This window comes from Ambystoma mexicanum, chromosome 12 (genome assembly GCF_040938575.1).
Source record: "Ambystoma mexicanum isolate Mex_15411 chromosome 12, UKY_AmexF1_1, whole genome shotgun sequence".
In the NCBI taxonomy this organism is placed as follows: Eukaryota; Metazoa; Chordata; class Amphibia; order Caudata; family Ambystomatidae; genus Ambystoma; species Ambystoma mexicanum.
Window position 1 is genome coordinate 97520613 of NC_090936.1, and position 18384 is coordinate 97538996.

The 18384-nt window shown below is 48.7% G+C and overlaps 1 protein-coding gene across 2 annotated transcripts in view; it reads right to left on the reverse strand.

Annotated features, from left to right (window-relative positions):
- Nucleotides 1–18384, reverse strand: part of TM7SF3 (transmembrane 7 superfamily member 3) — a 358501-nt gene that overhangs the window by 137399 nt on the left and 202718 nt on the right. For both annotated transcript variants that reach the window (XM_069628089.1, XM_069628090.1), the window contains exon 4: nt 15385–15505. In XM_069628089.1, the coding sequence (XP_069484190.1) occupies nt 15385–15505 (121 nt within the window). The remainder of the gene's footprint in view (nt 1–15384; nt 15506–18384) is intronic.

Below are 18384 nucleotides of genomic sequence, written 5' to 3' on the forward strand. Positions count from 1 at the left end.
CCTTTACAGCCTTGGGACAAAGAGTTAGATTCATCCTCAAAACCATTTCATGATCCACATAATTGCCGATGGCACCGCTGTCGACGTAAGCTTCAATTGCATGTAATCGATCCGGATTATCAGGGCTAATGAGGACCATAGGTATCACGAAATGCGAGGTCACGGAAATGGTTTTCACGCTCGGCAAGAGGACCTCTATTCTTGTCGGGCGAGGTCGTTTCCCTGCTCAGAGTTTGTAACTTTGGTAACTGCAGCTCCTACTGCCTTCTTGGCAGGTTTCACCGGACAGTCTCGAAGAAAGTGCCCTGAGTTTCCGCAATAGAGGCATAATTGCAACTGTTTTCTCCTTTCCCACTCCTTTTGTGTTAGAGGACCTTTCAGACCCCCTATTTGCATGGGTTCCCCGGAGTCTACTCCTTTGGAAGGAGTTGGCGGTTTGGAAAATACTCGAGCATCAAACTTGGAATGATCGGCCTTCCTGTTCTGCAGTCTGTGATCTATTTGAATGACTAAGTCTATATAGTCCGAACAATCTTGTGGGGGATTCACTACTTGGGCTAACACATCTTTGAGCTCTCCACGTAGACCTCTATAAAACAGCGTAATCCTTTTGTCCTCAGGCCATTGAGTTTCCACTATCAGTCTGTTGAAAGACGCAATATAAGCCAAAAGGTCTTGATTACCTTGTCGCAACGAAAGAAGCTCATTGTCCAAGGCCTGCCCCTGTGAATGTCTTGCGAACAGTTTTTCCATACTGAGCTGAAAAGCTTGAAAATCATGGAGGACCGGATCATCTTGATTTACTAGAGGGATCGACCACTCTGCCGCATTGCCACTAAGGTACGAAAGCACGAAAGCTACTTTAGCTTGATCAGTTGGAAAGGCTGCTGGCCGGCATAAGAAATGCAACCGGCACTGATTGATAAATACTGCAAACCTCTTTGGGTCACCAGAAAATCGTTCGGGCGGAGCCAGAGGTACATTCCCAGGTAGGTTGATCTGCACTGGATTCATAGAGGATGTAGAAGGAAGATTTCCCCCAGATGCGGGTAACGGGGTCTGTCCGGCTTGTGACTGTAGCAATTGTCTAGCGAGATCATCTGTTCGCTCCTTGGAAATAATCAGTTCCCTTCTTAGAGCGTTCGTTTCCTGACGGGCTGCATGCACTTCTGCCCTTAGTTCCCCAAGTAACTGGGCTAGTTGGTCGGTATCCGAGGTTTCCATAGCGCCTGGACGGGAGTTTTGTGGTAGGCTTTGTGTTCTGTAACGCTCACCTGATTCCCGTAGAGGCGCCGGTCTTGACTGGGCGTATACCGTATCTTCAAAGGTGATGTGTAACACACGGCTGGCTCTTTGGGCTGGACCTCTGGGCACTGTATGTCTGACTCGAAGGGTAAGATGTCTGCAGATAGAAAATATGGGATTAATGAACTGGGTTATTGAATGTCTCTCTCTTCTTCCCTTTCTCTTCTCCTGTAGAACCCCGAAGGTTAACGCTCTCACCTTAGGTAAGTGAACGCCGTGCTCTCCATCTGCCTCGGGGCAGGGTGCTGTAACCAGTTTCTTCACTGGATAAGGGGAGCAGGCCTCTTGACTTCAGAGGACTGCTGTCCGTCGTTTACTGCACGAACGGTAAGTTTCGAGTAATTCTAATGTCTTTAAAGTCTTTAGTAATGATGTCTCTTGTTTTGCAGGGTTCCGGCGATGGTGGATGACGGGCTGAAGTGAGTTGAAGATGGAGCCCGTGTGATGAATAGAAGCGCCTGGAAGAACGTAAGTAAGCGCTTGTTGCCTGCTTCACGATGCGCTCTAACTGTCTTTTTATTTTGCAGGTACAAGTTCGGAGCGGCTGCAGGGTGCCGGAATACCCACTGGGTTAGATGTGGAAAGGAATAATGGCACGTGAGTATTAAAGTTCCCCAATGTCTTTAAACGCACCTTGTTTTGTCTTTCAGATGCGGGATGCAGCGCCGAAGGCCTCCGGAGCGTGCAAAGAGTTGGTAAGCTTTTGTCTTTCAGATGCCGGAATGCAGTGTGAAGACCTCCGGAGCGCACGAAGAGTAGGTAAGCCTTTGTCTTTCAGATGTCGGAATGCAGCGCGAGGCGTTGGTGACAGCCGATGGACCAGGTAAGTGAAGAGCTGTCACTGAAGACCGTAATGCTAACCTGTTTCTTGTCTTTATAGGTGTTGCTGAAGACTGGATTCAGGATGGTAAGCCTTTTTCCTTAGGCCCAGGATCAGATGCAGAAGACACGATGAGCGTTCTGCTGCAGAGGATGCAGAATAACACAAAGCAAGATTCATCCATCGGGTGTGGTTTAAATAGCCTCCTGTAGTGCTTAGGTGCCTCCTTCCACAGCCACGCCTAGGTAAGAAAAGAGTTCCTGCTTTCCAGAAGAGTTCCAGTGTTCTGAACCTCGGGAGTGGCTCCTGCCCCACCCAACAGGAAAAGTAGTTCCAAACAGAAGAGGATCAGAGGCTCAACTGGCAGGCAAGTAAGCAGCATGGTCTGCTGCAGGTAAGTCCACCCAAGCATTATGAGCCCGGCGCTTCCAGCGCTGGGACTGGGCATATTTATGAGCCTGGTGCCACTGGCGCCAGGACTGGGTCCAAAAGGTCCCAATTGGGACTGGTTGGCACTCGGAACCTGGGTTATGGATCTGCTTCCAAGGGAGTTGGGAAAACCCTGACCTTTTGGAAGCAGAGATCATGACATCTAGGCTGCGAATGAGCACAATAAGTGGTGAAGGGGGCTGAACATGACCACTTTATACACAACTTAAATGTATACAATAGACCAGGCCCATCGGTGCATAACGGTCAGTAAAACCTTTACTTCCATGTATAACGGGTACATCAGGAGCCAGAATAGTGCACGGTTGTCACCTACAGAAAAGGAATAGTACAGGCAGGGAGGGGGGGGCAGGGGCAAGCTTTCCTCAAACACACCAGGTATTGCTAATGCGTGCCAATGAATAATTGTCAAGCCTCCCTCCATGCAAGCATCCTTCCTTCACATACATAAAGGGTACAGCATGAGCAGGAATTATCTCTGGTTTTGCATTGTATGCCGATTATATAGTAGCATATTTGGCAGAGCCTTCTGCGCCCAACGTAAAATTATTTGCCTGTGCTCAATTAAGGACTGGGTCAGTCATTGTTTGAATGAGAAAAAGCTGAACAGCCTAGTCTTTGATGTCCTGGACTTTGGGAACGATTTCTAGAGCTACCACTGTGTGTAACTCAAAACCTAGGATAAATCAAACAGTTGTCCAATTTCCCAATTATCCCAAACATGGATGAGTGAACCTGGGCAAAAAGACTTGTCAAAAAAGTATTTTTTGGGCAGCCCCTTTTATTGGCAGGGTTGCAAGTTGCATGAACAGTAGGATTTCAGGCTGTCTAGAACCGAAAAAAAGACCAAGTGGCTTTATTAAACAAATCTATAGGTAATGTAAAGAGGGCCATAGGGGTCTCAAATGTAGTCTATATAATTGGGTTGCGCAGCTGAATCGGATGAAAGGTTTGATCATGAGACAGGAGGACGGTCTTTATGCACCAATATATGGCAGAGGCCCCCGTGACAAGGAATACAAAGTTGTGAACTTGAGAGTTGTGTACTACAGCTTGAATGTTGAACAAATGAGTGCGGTTATGTCGACATCCTGAACAAAAGGTTATTTTGCTATATTTTTGTTCAGTGTAATGAAACTCTAATCTCATCTGTTACTGATTAAGACTGGTTCAGCTGACGCTTTAATTCAATAAAATACAAACACCAAAAAAACAAAGAAAATGTTGATACTGAGACATATGTACATTACCTACCGTAAAAGCATTTCTGATGGTTGTATCTGCAGATGATTTATGCCTAAAGCACTGTAGAAAACCGCAAGAGCAAATATGTATAGTTTCAGTCCCTCTGTGCAAACCCAGTCCCCTAATGTGTATGCAAGGAAACCCTAGCCTCCCAAAGTGCATTGCAGGAATTGCTCAAATTTCCTAAACCACCTTTTTGGTTCTCTACTCCTGAAGAAAGTCTTCATCCCTCCTTTTTAGATGGGCAACACATTAATACTGCTGCCAACTCCAAAAAGTCCTTTAGCACAAACCAATAAGGAGATGCTGGCCCAGAAAACACGCTTCTGCGTGAAATTTGTAATCTAAGGCAGCATTTGCACCATATTCATTTCGGATACACTTCATTTAGTGTACATCAAATAGGGATGAACCATGCCGTGATACTGCGCACAACTGTTGAAACCAAGAGGGATATTACGGGGCAGGGATTTGCAGTGCCACTACTCTTTAATAAAGAGCCAAAATCATCCTCCATTTTACATTGCCCTTACCTTTTACTCCCTTCTCTATCCGACCATTAACAAAACACACAATAGATGTTCATCAATTAGACACCTACAATGATATAATTGCTTTGTTTTAGCATGTGACAAACTCGGAAATCGCCTTTTATATAAATCAAGAAAACACTGTCCAAAATGTGTCATTCATTGCTGAAAAGACACTCCTTCTGGCCCCTTAAATTAATCTTTGTTATATGCAAGTTAACCGGCTGCTCTACACAATTGTCGGATAGTGGATAACGGGCATGACAATCATCCAAACTAAGATTTAATACAAATGTTGATAAAACAGGCACATCCTCTCAATTGGCTAATATTAATCTACCCACTATTGACCTTAAATGGTCTAAAACATTTTTTTTCAACAGTAATTTAAAATTTAGATGACAGCTCAAATTTTTCTGTTGACGGCACCAACCCCAAAAAGTAATTGGGGATTAATGGTTCAAATGCTTTGGGCCCAATGGAACCCATTCGGAGTTCAAAAGGTCTGCCTTAGTGATATCCCTTTGATAACCAGGTTTGCTGGAAGACTCGCTCCTGAAGTTCCCTCTATATTCCACATCAACCCCAAAGTTCAATGTAACAGATCTTTGATTGCTTTGCCTCAATTTGGGCAACACCACGTACTGCTTCTTCCAGATTGCAAAAGTATGCCACTGGACAAATGTTGCAAAAAAAGGGGAGACCAGTTCAGAGGAAAGTTAGACTTCCTACATTCCAAAAATGTGTAAAAAGAAATGAAGAGGTATACAAGAAATTCTTAAATATGCCATAGCCTAATTTAGTAAAAGTGGTTTTGCACTAAAGTTCCACTTGAATAAGAAGGCATTGAGAGAGGCCTGATAAGGAAATTATACTGAATCTAAGAGCAAGCTCTGAAAGATTGTAATAAAAACATGAACACGTTGTGGCAATCAGGCCTCGCAGCCTCCCAAAGGGATTTGTCAGTGTCGCACAAACTAATAAACACCCTTCTAACTTCAGTTCCTACCTCCCCATTAACTGCTTAACACATTAGAAGATTGGGAGAATAGTACATCCAATTACCCATCAAGGAAAATCAGTATACCAGCAAGTGGTACCCTGAGGATGTTTCCCAAGTCAGCAACTCTAGAAATTAATTTTACTAACCAGCAAAACACCAATGGCATCATACTCCATGTAAAGTAGGCATTTGACTTGGGAATTTTCTTCGACAGGGATTATTAAAAGCACCAGGACCATAGATGCATTGGAGAAGCAGTCTTTCATTGTACAAATGGCAAGACTATTTAACACTGATGTTATTGGTCAACTGTCGTGAAGAATGGCCTCTTGCTGTGCCTACATTATTTTGCAAAAGACTAGGCAGGCTAAACCTTCTTAGGTGTGGCTGTAGATGAAAGTAACGTTCTTTCGACTGGATGTTCTTCCCACGTATTCCTCATATTTGATATTCGATATCTAGCTTCTGCTGTTTTGGAATTTCTTTTTGTGGCAGAGGGCTATACAGTCGACTATGTCCCTCTGAGATCTCTGCCTCAAGGATGTCGTCATCGAAGGCATATATAGCACATGCAGTGCTGTTGGCTTCAGTTCTGTTTCTTACAGTAAAAGTACCAGCATAACCTCGGGATTGACCATACTCAACTACGAAGTAGCGAAAGCTGTAATTGCATGGGAAATTCTACTGTGGGGTAGGTTGGCAGGGCAATGAGGAATACATGGGAGGAACATCCAGTCGAATGAACGTTACCAGGGGTAAGTAACTTGTTCTTCGAATGGATTGTGTCCTCCCACGTATTCCTCATCTTTGATAGACTCCCAAAGCAGAATAAATAATAATAATGATAATAATTTAGCATTTATATAGCGCTACGAACCCTCAGGTATCGGAGCGCTGCTTATTATTACCCACGGTGTGTGGTGCTCATTTATTGACCTCGGAAGGATGAAAGGCTGAGTTTGGCCCTGCCGGGATTCGAACCTCAGCAGGCTCTGCACAGATGTCAAAGCGAGTGCTCTACTCGCTGTGCTATCGGACCGGATTTGCTGGAGGAGTACACATCTAAAGGTGTTAATGAACTGAATGCCAGACAGCTTTTCCAAAGCGCCCATCCTGACCAATGGAAGACTCCAGGTAGCAATATTTTGTGAATGTGTGAATAGTAGACCACGTTGCTGCCTCACAAATACTCTATCGGGTACACCCCTTTGCAGGGCTGTAGAGGTAGCCATGCCCCTGGTGGAATGGGCCCTTAATCCTTCAGGAGTATCCTTGCCTGCCAGTCTAATATTTCGAAATCGCCAGAATGATCCAACTGGATGAAGTCAGTTTCGTAACAGCTGACCCGGCTTGTGGCCTGTATAGCCAATGAAAAGCTGATTGTCAATGCAAAGTTTTGACAGCGTAGATATATAAAAGCTCAGAGCTCTATGAGGGTCCACCCTGTGTAATCTCTCCTCCTCCTTACAAGGATGAGGTGGGTATAGAAAAAGTAAAACCATTTTCTGCCCTATGTGAAAATCAAATGATTTTGGACAAGAATGAAGGCTTAACCCTCAGAACAAGCCTGTCCTTGTGGAAGATAGTTAAGGGTGGCTTGGATGAAAGTGCCTGCAATTCACTCACTCTGCGGGCTGAAATTAGAGCTACCAGGAGAATGGTTTTAAAGGTTAAACTTAATTGGCATTAGTGTAAAGGTTCAAAGGGTGCACACATTAGAAATTCTAGTACCAGATTAAGGTCACAAAATGGAAAGGAGATGGAGGGAACACATTGGTGAGCCCCTTTATAAAATTGTGTCACCAGTGGAATCTTGAAATATGAACGTTCTTCAGACAAATGCTTAAAGATGGATAGCGCCACCAAATAGACCTTAATAGTATTGACCTGGAGCCCCAGATTAGCTATGGATAGTAGAAAGGATAACACCTCCAGTGTTTTGCAAAGAAAAGGGTCTACATTCTTGTCTCTGCACCAGTTGCAGAATTTGTTCCAACGGCACAAAGACTTTATTGCTGGCCTTCTGGCCGAAAGCAAAATCTCAATATCATCCGGGAGGTCCCAATACTTGTATCCCAGCATCTCAGAAACCATGCATGAAGGCCAAGTGTTTTGACCTCTTGATGGAGAACCTGACCCTCCTCTCATGAGAGAAGGTCCTCTCTCGGTTCAAGACGTATTGGAGGGAAGATGGCCATGTCCAGAATGTCCGGGTACCACGTCCTCCTGGCCCAATGCAGGGCAATTAGGATCATGTGTTTCCCGAACTTTCTCAACCTCCTGATCACGTGACAGTGACTGGAGGAAACGCTTACAGGAGTGGAAACTCCCAGTGCACTATGAACGCATCCCCGGGATGTCCTCTTGGAGGAAATTCCCTGGAGCAGTACCGTTCGCACTTCTGGCTGCGAACAGATCCACCTGACGGGCTACGCAAAGGGTGAAGATCTCTTGAAGGACTTCCTGAGCCAGTTCCCACTCGTGAGACACTGCTCTGCCTGCTCAGAACATCCGCCGCAGTGTTCTCTTCTCCAGCTAGGTGAACTGCCAATAAAGAGATTCCTTCTTGAATTGCCCAATACCCGAGCTGCATTGCCTCTCTGCACAGTGGTAGTGACCCTACACCACCTCTCTTGTTGAGATAGTACATGGCCACTGTGTTGTCCGTCATTATCAGGACATTCTTTCCCAGCACAGAGGGCAGGAAGGCCTTCAGTATTAGTCTGATTGCCCTCAGCTACAAAAGGTTAATGTGTTTGGACTCCGATGGAGACCAACCCCCGCTGTCAGATCGTTTGTGTGGGCTCCCCAGGCCATCAGTGAGGCATCCGTCACTACTGTTATCTCTGGCCTTGATTGCCAAAAGGGTTCTCCCTCAGAAAGTTGTCCTAACAAGCCCACCAGAGAAGATCCTGTGCAATGCAGTTTGAAACCCGAAGTAGGGCTGACCTTTTTCCTGAGAACTGGGACCATTGTGTTCCGAGAGCCCATTGAAGGGATCTCATTCTTAGGTGGGCCTCTGGCACCAGAAAGATTCAGATGTGATTAAGCTGAGCAACCTCAAAAAAGAAAAATCTTAGGCCGGGAGACGCTGGGCACTTTGATGAAATGTGTTGACCATCTGTGGAAGTCTTGAGCTCTCACCTTGGGTGGCAAACTCTTTACCAAGGATGTATCCAGAACAGCGCCGATGAACTGGAGCTTTTGAGAAGGTGTCATATGGTACTTCTTGTAATTGAGGAAGAAGCCCAGTCTGTAAAGATAGCGGCAGGTGACGTTGAGATGATCCAAGGCTTGCTCGGGAGAACGCGCCCTGATCAGTCAATCATCCAGATAGAGGTAGAGACGTGAATCCCCCCCTCTCTTGAGACTCGCTGCCAAACTGTAATCAGTTTGGTAAAAACCCTTGGGACAGAGGTCAGCCTGAATGGCAGAACTCAAAATTGATAATGAGAACCGCCAACTGCAAACCTCAGGTATTTTCTGTCCTCGAGATGGATTTGTCCATATAAATAAGCATTCTGAAGGTCCAATGACACCATCCAATCCTGGAGTTGGAGGGTCTGAAGGATCTGAGAAAGAGGGACCACCTCGAACTTGTCCTTCCTGAGGAACTAGTCAAATCCAAGATGGGCCTCAGTCCTCCGTCCTTCTTGGGCATTAGGAAATATGGAGAATACCATCCCTTGTTACTCTCCGCTACAGGCACCGGCTCTATAGAACCTTTCTCTAGCAGGGTTCAAATTTCCTGCACAAGGAGCGGATCTGGAATGCTTAAAGAAAAGCTCACCGGTGGATTGCTCGGAGGTCTCTGTATGAAGGCAGTACCCATGGGCTATGGTTTCCAATGCCGAAGCATCCGAAGTAATGTCTCGCCATTCTTCAAGATGGTGAGACAGTCTGCCCACCACTGGTGAGTTGTGACTCAAGACTTCAGAGGGTTTGAGGCGGCTGATGCAGTGGCAGATGGTAAGGAAGGAACAAGTTACTTACCTGTAACTGTTGTTCTCCAGCATGGGTCTGGCATGGATTCACATGCTCATGAATATTCCCCGTCATCAGGCTGGGAATCCTCGGTAAAGAAAAAACCAGTATCAGTTTCGTTTCTGATCTGTCTTTCGTAGTAATAACCAATCACTGGTCTCTGCGTCATACTGACCACAGCCAATGACTGCCCTCTACCTAAGCCCCGCCTCTGGCAGCCATCTTCAGATTTGGAAGCACGTGAAGTGGCAGTATGACCAAGTGAAGAGCCGCAGAGGGGTAGGCGGGAGGGTTCGCATGTGAATCCATGCCAGACCCATGCTGGAGAACAACAGTTACAGGTAAGTAACTTGTTCCTTCTCCAGCATGGGGTCTGGCATGGATTCACATGCTCATGAATAAAGAATACATAGCAGTACACACATGCACAACCACGGGAGGTGGCAAAGGCTCAACATTAAGCATCACATCAACTCAACATCAAGCATCTTACCTCCTCACCAGGCTCACCTCAGGCGAACAGGTTGCGCAGCACTGCTTGGCCGACCCTGGACTCCTCCCTGGAATCCCGGTCGACGCAGTAGAATTTCGTGAAGGTGTGCGTCGACCTCCACGTAGCAGCCCTGCATATGTCCAGCAGGGGCACACCAGATAGGAACGCCGTGGTAGCTGCGATCGCTCTGGTGGAATGGGCTCTCGGACGGCCAGGCAGCGGTCGGTTTGCCAACCGGTGACAGCACATGATGGAGCCGGAGAGCCATCTGGAAATGGAAGTCTTCGAGAGAGCCTTCCCTTGATTCACAGACCCAAAGTTCACAAACAGCTGTGACGTCTTCCGAAAACTCTTTGTGCGGTCCACGTAGAACTTCAGTGCTTTAGATACATCCAGCGAGTGCAAAGTCCTCTCGGCAGGCGTCGAAGGCGACGGGACGAAAACTGGTAACACCAAAGGCTCGTTGAGGTGGAAGTTCGACGGCACCTTGGGCATGAAGGAGGGGTGCGTCCTCAGCACCACCCTCGTGTCATGAAAAGTCAAGTATGGAGGCTTGCAAGATAGGGCCTGGATCTCCCACTCGTCGTGCGGAGGTGATGGCCACGAGGAACGCTGTCTTCCACGACAGGAACTTTAAAGGCGCCGAATGCATAGGCTCGAATGGGGCCCCCCCCCCATGAGCCTGGTCAGCACCACATTAAGCTCCCACGCCGGGGCAGGAGCCTTCACCGGCGGGAACGATCGGAATAGTCCCTTCATAAATTCCTTCACCAGGCGGTGAGACCACGAGAACGCCCGTCCCGTAGTCCTGGTATATCGGGAGATGGCAGCCAGATGTATTTTGATGGAGGCGTGAGCCAGTCCAGCTTTGGCCAGCGACAGTAGGTACGGCAGTACTTGAGGGGCCGTAATCCCCAGAGGGTTAATCTTCTGTGCACGGCACCAGACAGAGAACCTCTTCCATTTATGACCGTAACACTTGAGTTGAGGACGCCCTAGCCTTTGCAAGAACCTCTCTGCAATCAGCCGGTATATCGTACCCTCCAAACTCTAGTGCCACAGGAGCCAGGCCTGCAAGTTCAGCGACTGTGGGTCGTGATGGAGAATGGCGCCTCCTCCTCTGGAGAGAATATCCGCGTCCGCCGGTGGCTTGACTGGTGGGGACGTTGACAAGTCCAGAAAGTCCGGGAACCAGAGCTGCCTTGGCCACGCCGGTGCGACGAGGATCATCCTACACCTGGACTTCTTGAGCTGATTGATGAGGCGGAGCAGCAACGGCAACGGAGGGAACGCGTATAGAAACAGGCCGTCCCAAGGGAACGAGAAAGCATCGCCCATGCTCCTCGGCTGTGGGAACCTGCTGGCGAACCTCTGGCACTTGGAGTTCGTCGCCGTCGCGAACAGGTCGATCTGGGGCTTGCCCCATCGTTGGAAGAGCCCATCCACTTGATCCTGGCGTAGTTCCCACTCCAGTGCCACAGATCCTGGGCCTCCTTGGATAGGGCTGGGGATCTGGTGCCCCCCTGCTTCCTTATGTAGAACATCGTGGTGGTGTTGTCGGTGAAGATCCTCACCACTTTGTCCTTGAGGGACGGAAGGAACGTCTTGAGGGCCCAGAACACTGCTCAGAGCTCCAGGATGTTGATGTGGAGAGACCTCTCCTCCGGGAGCCACAGACCTCTTGCGTGGAGATCCCCGGTGTGGGCCCAACCCTCCAGAGAGGCGTCCGTCGTCACAGTCTCCTGAAAGTCCCCTGCAAAGGGTTACAAGGTAGATACATGAGGACATCATCCCGAGAAGGGACTTGATGGACCTCACCCTGGCCACGTCCGTGGCTAACAGGCGCTGCACCTTGCCCAGGATGGTTTTGGTCCTCTCCTCTGAAGGGGAGGCCAATTGCCCCACTGTATCGAGCTTCGCTCCCAGAAACAGTGCTACTTGCGATGGAACCAGGTGGGATTTGGGGTAGTTGATGGCGAACCCCAGCTCTGTGCGTAACCGGACGGTCCTCGCCGTATGTTCGATGGCGAGTTCCCTTGTCCTTGCCCGGATTAGCCAGTCGTCCAGGTAGGGGTAGACGTGGAGCCCCTGCAGGCGCAGCCGCGCCGCCACTGGTGCCAGGCACTTGGTGAAAACCCTGGGTGCCAACTTTAATCCCAACGGTAGGGCTCTGAATTGGTAGTGGCGTCCCTGAACCACGAACCTGAGGAACTTCCGGTGCCTTTTTAGAATGGGGATGTGGAAGTAGGCATCCTCCAGGTCCAATGACGATGGGAAGTCGCCTTCCTCCAGCTGTCCCAGCACGTGCTGGAGGGTGATCATCCTGAATTTCTGCACCTTGATGTATTTGTTTAACCGACGCAGGTCCAGGATGGGGCGCCAACCGTCTGTTTTCTTTCTGACGAGGAAGTACCTTGAGTACACTCCGGAGCCCCGTAGCGGGCTACGATCGCTAAGGGATTGGCCGCCTTAATTGGCGCTGCCGACGAGATGACTCGTCGTCCCACAGAGTCCAACTTCTTGCCCTCGCTGTCCGGCGGGGAAGTGGAAATTGAAGCCGCCGCGCCCGCTGCCTCCTTCTTAGCCGCTGCCGAGACGACCGAGTCCGGCGTGGGCTGGGCCCTGAGGCACAAGGGGGCAGCATCGGGGACTCGGTACTTCTACTTGTACCTGTTCCTCTTGGCGGGTGTCGTGGAAGGGTTCTTGAGGACAGCAAGCCCCTCGTCCAAGATGTTGTCGAGTAAAGGCACCGCGAGGACCATCTTCCTCTTGGCCTCTCGTCATTGGTACAGAAACCCCTCCTTTTTCTGATCAGGGTAGAGCTGGAAGAGCTCGGATGCCCTGGTTATCATGGCATGGAAAGAGCCAACCTCGTCGGCTGGCGATGCCCGCGGGGCGGGGTGGGGGTGGTGATGACGGGATGTCCGTGGTGTCATCGCCGCCGTCATCGTCCGTCCCCGTCGCTGTATCCGTCGCCGTATCCTCTCTAGGGTCCGGATAAGGGGGGGGGGAAATCAGGGGTCCCCCGTCTCGCAGGTACGAAGGGCGGAGCGGGATGGACTCTCCTCCGCTTGTTCGGAGGGCTTCCTGACAGTCCTGGTTCTGGCTCCTCCGTCGGGGTGCGTGGTAATCTCGTCCTTATCTCGGTACATAAGGATTAGATTGCCAATAAAATGGCCGCTGAGCTATCCTGGGGCTTGGGCAATGGCTGCGACGGACGGGATGGCTGCTCCACTGGGCCCTGTTCGTCTTCATCGTTGCTATCTTCGATCACGTCAGCGGGAACCGTCCCCTGGGATCGAACCTTCTCGAACTTCTCGTTGAGGCTTATGAACCTCTCGTTGAGGCCCTTCTCGGTTTCTACCAGTTCCTCCTCAGAGGCTGATACCGAGTCTGTAATGGCCACCCCCCCCCCCTCTTTTTCAGCCAGGGGCTTCACGGGGGTCTTAGCGATGGGCTGGAAAGAGGATTCCCTCTGCGGTGGCAGGGATACTCTGGGCCCAGAGGCAGTTTCCACTGGCGTAGTCTCTGCCGGCTCCGCCAGGGTTGCAGCGACCACTTCGGTAGAGGCCTTAGCCGGGTGGATCAAAGCCCTCACCACCTTAAGTGTGTCCTGGGCCTTCGCCTTGTGGGGAGGGTCAGCGCCTCGCTCCCCCTTCGAGATCGACCGGGTCCGCTCCAGCTTCTCGGACTTCCTCTTCCCCGAACCAGAGCGCTGGCTCGTGGTCGAACGTGCTGGGGAAGTAGCGCCCTGCTTGGCAACCGAAGAGCCCGACCTTTCGGCGCTCCCGGTGCCCGCGGACTCGCGGTGCTTGGTCTTCTGTTGGGCCCCCGTCGCCGGGGCGCCCTCACAGGACTTAGAAGCCCGCTCAGACTTCTTCGCCTTTTCACCTGCTGTGCCCTTCTCCAGCCAGGTGGCGAGGCAGGAACGATGGTCTTGTTTGGTCCCTTCCGAAAGGTTCTTGCAGAAAGCACAGTCTTTCTCCACGTGCGTCTTGTCCTCATGAAGGCAGTAGAGACATCGCGAATGCGCGTCATCCTTGAAAACGTTATATAATCCGCATCCAGGGCAGTTCCTGAACAGCTTGGATCCGGGCGTCGAGCTTACCTTGTCCTGGGCCATGTCCGTAGAGGTAGGCCGCAGATCTTCCGGAATCCTCCAAGAAGTGTAAACTCGACGAAAACTTCACCCTTGAGGGGCGTAGAAGTATTCCGAAATGGGTATCCATTATCGGAAGTAGAAACGGTGGACCTTGAGGCTCGATTAAACCGAAAAAATGAAAGTCTCCTAAAAAAGCGTGAAAACGCAGTAAAAAAGAGCTAAACACGAGGACTCCCAACACTTGAGCATGCGGTAAAAATCTGAGGATGGCTGCCAGAGGCGGGGCTTAGGGAGAGGGCAGTCATTGGCTGGGGGCAGTATGACCCAGAGATCAGCGATTGGTTACTACTAAGAAAGACAGATCAGAAACGAAACTGATACAGATTTTTTCTTTACCGAGGATTCCCAGCCTGACGACGGGGAATATTCATGAGCATGTGAATCCATGCCAGACCCCATGCTGGAGAAATATGCCCCTGCTTGAGCTGGCCTCGCACCTCTCCCTCGTCCACCACGGGAAACTTTCTTTGGCCTCTGACCAACCATTCCCCTCGCTCTTTCAACTGAGTAGTAGTGGAAAAATCTACCCTGCTAAGGCTGTCCACTAGGGCAAAAAGGCTGAGGCTGCCTAATAGCGGCACCTAAAGATTTGGATGCCGCCTTTGAGGTCTGCAACTTCTCAAGGCCCTCATCAGCCTTGTTGCCAAAATGGTGAGCCCCGTCAAAGGACATGTTGAGGAGTCTGGATTGCACATTCGGTGCAAAGTCTGACTTTCTCAACCATGCAAATCTGGGTATAACGGTGCTAGTAGCCATGGCCCTGCTGATGCGGTCAGCAGTATCCACACCTGACTTAAGAGACTCTCACATTGCTTCTTTGCCATCTCTAATTGTGGCTGGGAACCCGTCTCCTTCATCCCCCTCGGGAATGTGCTCTGCCGCCATTGATGTGCAGTCCCATAGAATGTAAATTTTGCATGGGCACATGTGGAGTTGGCCGATTTGAGCGCCATACTCCCTTGAGAAACTACCTTCCTTGCCCATCCAGCTACTCTTTTCTCGTCCGCATCTGGGGGGATGTTAGGGTAAGCTGCTTGCTTAGAGGTTGCGGTAGCTGCCTGTACCACCAGACTCTGAGTGGGGTGTTTAGAGAGGTAGTCTGGGTCACTACTGGAAGGGCGGTACTTCTTAAAAACTGTTGTGCACCAACGCTTCGATGTCAAGTATTACACCTCAAAATCACATGTTCCATGCCCAAGCATTTAAAGCCAGCTGTGCTACAAAAAAAAGGGGGGGTGGGGCAGGTTTCAATTGTATGACATTTAGGGCACTGAGATTAGACAGACTGGCTGGAGGGCACACATCCTACGCTGCTCACCTTTCTGTAGGCCAGCTTCTCTCTCAAGCCTTCCATTTCCCAAAAGCAAATGTGAATATTCTACTGACACATACCTGGCAGATCCCAAATTGGCTGGGGCAAATTTCACGATCGTTTCATATATATTATATTCCAGGTAAAGATTAGGATCAGTATCCAAACTGAACTCTAAATTGCAGCCTCCGGGGACTGGATCTGCAATGAAAAAAAAAAAAAAAAGAGAAGGCAACTTAAGTATTTCCATTGTTTAATGTGTCTGTATACATAACACCATCACAGTGCACCACAAAGCCTTATTCATGTATGAACAAAAGCCCACATTATCGAAGTGGCTTTTGCTGCAAGACCCTTTTTAACACATGAAAGAAGGCTAAAAACATGTGAACATTATTTTCCTTTCTTCTAGCAAAAAAGTTTACTTTTACATGAAACGCAAGCTCGTGTTAGATCCATTTCAGGTCAATCAAGTTTGCAATTAAAATGCTTAATATATGAGGACAACCATGTTATTTCAACACTACAAAATAAAACCACATTTAAGTTGCCCATGTCCTTTATCCAGTATTAAAGACATTTTTTTCTTCTCCACCAAAATGCCAAAACATCTATTGCTACCACTACCATGTGCGAAAAGGCTTATAGACCTTGAAAGGGGTAATCGCTTAGGATAACAACCCTTCCCCAAATTATGGCCCAGGGCGAAAAGTGGGTGACTAGTCATTTTCCAGCGATAGTGACTGCTTCGTCGATCCATAAGGCTATAGTGGCAATATTCTAATAACTGTTTGGTTCCAAAACCGATTAGGAACAGTATCTAACCACTATTTAAACCAGGCAGACACCAGGTTTACTTTAAAGCCACGAGATGTGAAATACTTTCTATTATTTGACTCTAGACTTCAGCTTTATCCCTCACATGGACCCCGCTCAGACACATCCGCTTTGCCCTGCATCATGACCATTTTATTAAGTTATTCTACAAATGTCATGCCAAGGATTTTAACCAGATTGCGGAAGCTAGCATGGGTTTGGGAAGCCATACACATTACCTCTGTTTACAAGAGCAAGGGCGAGTGGAAGGGAAAAATATTGGTTCACTAACATGGAAGATGTGTGTGAGGGCATTGGGGGAGGGGTCGGATGCCTTGCTGTATAACACATTTCTCAAGGCTCGTTTTCACATGGCCTTTGGCAGTCAACAGCACAACATGGGATTACATGCAGAAGAAACCATCGCCTAATCATTAAACATGAGTTTATGGAGATTGTTAAACATACAGAGCAAGTATGCCTCCTACTCGGATCATAGTCCAAGGCTCCCCTTTATTAGAATGCAAACCACAACTGGCACGCAAATAGATTTCCATCTTTATTTGTATATCTTAGTTTGGCATTTACAAGTCTATACCGAAATTAAAGGGATAGTCCAGTAAAACATTTTATTTAAAAAATAGATAGGCAACATTAAAAAAAAAATACTAGAACTTTTTTTTTTTTAAACTTCCTATGTAAAATTTTGAGCTATTCAAGCTCAAAATTCGCAAAAGCAAGCACATGGGCGCATCCATTTTGTGAAATGGATGCCCGCCTGTGCTGGCTTTTGCTTTTGCGGCACTAATGAAGGAAAAGCCAGCCAGCTGTAGTAAACAAAAGCTATCGCTGGGTGGCTTTTCCTTCATTGGTGCTGTACGCGGAGGACGGGGACCGGAGACCAGAGCAGGAAAGCTGCAGCTGAATCTCGGTAAGTGCTATTTATTTTTTTTAAAAAATAAGCACTAGCTGCGTTTTTTTTTCTAAGTTTTCCGGGCTGGAGGAGCCCGGAAAACTTATAAATAAAACCGCAGCTTTAAAAACGTATTTATGTTTGCGGTCGCTTTTGAAGCGACCGCAAACATAAATACAACGTTGTGTTTGAAAACGCTGCAGTTTTTCTTTCTAAGTTTCTCAGGCTCCTCCGGCTCGGAGGAGCCTGAGAAACTCGGAAAGAAAAACCGCAGCGTTTTCAAACACAACCGTGTTGTGTTTCTGCCTGCTGTGGCTATCACTTTGGGTCTCCGGAGACCCAAAGTGAAAGCCAAGACAGGCAGAAACACGACGCGATTGCGTTTACATGCCTCTCTCTGTGTTTCTGCCTACAACTGATTTCCCATTTGGGGCTCTCGGGGCCCCCCGTGGGGAGCCCGAGAGCCCCAAATGGGAAATCAGATTTAGGCAGAAACACTGCAGCATTTAGCATTTCCCATTTGGGGCTCTCGGGCTCCCCACGGGGGGCTGTAACGCTCACCTGACTCCCACGGAGGCGCTGGCCTGCTTCGCGCTGCTGTGACCTCTTCTAAGGTGATGCGCAGGGTTCGGAAGACGGACTGGACCGGGCCCCCAAATCTGGCTTGTCTGGCTCGCAGGAGTATCCTTCTTAGGGTCTGGAAGGACGAGCTCTCCATCCTGCTTCTGATGCAGGGGCACGTTGGTATCCAGTTACTTCACTGGATTTTCGGATTGGTGTGAACCAAACTTGCTTGGCTTCGAGGTAAGCTTTTTGATAAGAGATTCCCCTTGTGTCCATGCATTAATGTACTAATGCTAGTGTCTTTTTCCCCATAGAGGCCGGGGTACAGAATGCCGGGGAACAGGCACCGACCCGAGATGAGAGGTGAAATCCTTGTAGAAATTAGGTAAGTCTTTAATGAGCGTTTTTTGGTAATGTCTTTTCATTCGCTCATTAACGCTGATGTCTTTTTCCCCTTAGGAGCCGGGGTCCGGAAATGCCAGGATGCGGCGCGGACCCGAAATGAAGAGGGAATGAATCAACAGGTAAGTCTTAACATGGAGATTTAGCTTTCCTTATTCCCTTCTCTCTCTCACCTTTTGTTCTGGTCTTTTTCTCCCTAGGCGCTGGGGCGTGACTGCGAATCCGGATGATCGCTGAACATGGAGGCGCCCTGTAAAGGTGAGTGGAATGCGGCGCTGCAGCGATCGACGCGATGAGCTTTTAAATAAAAGTCTTCCTTTTCAGGATGGTCGGCGAGATGTCTCCGGGATGCGGATTTAGCAGGTAAGGACTTTTCCTTCTTCTG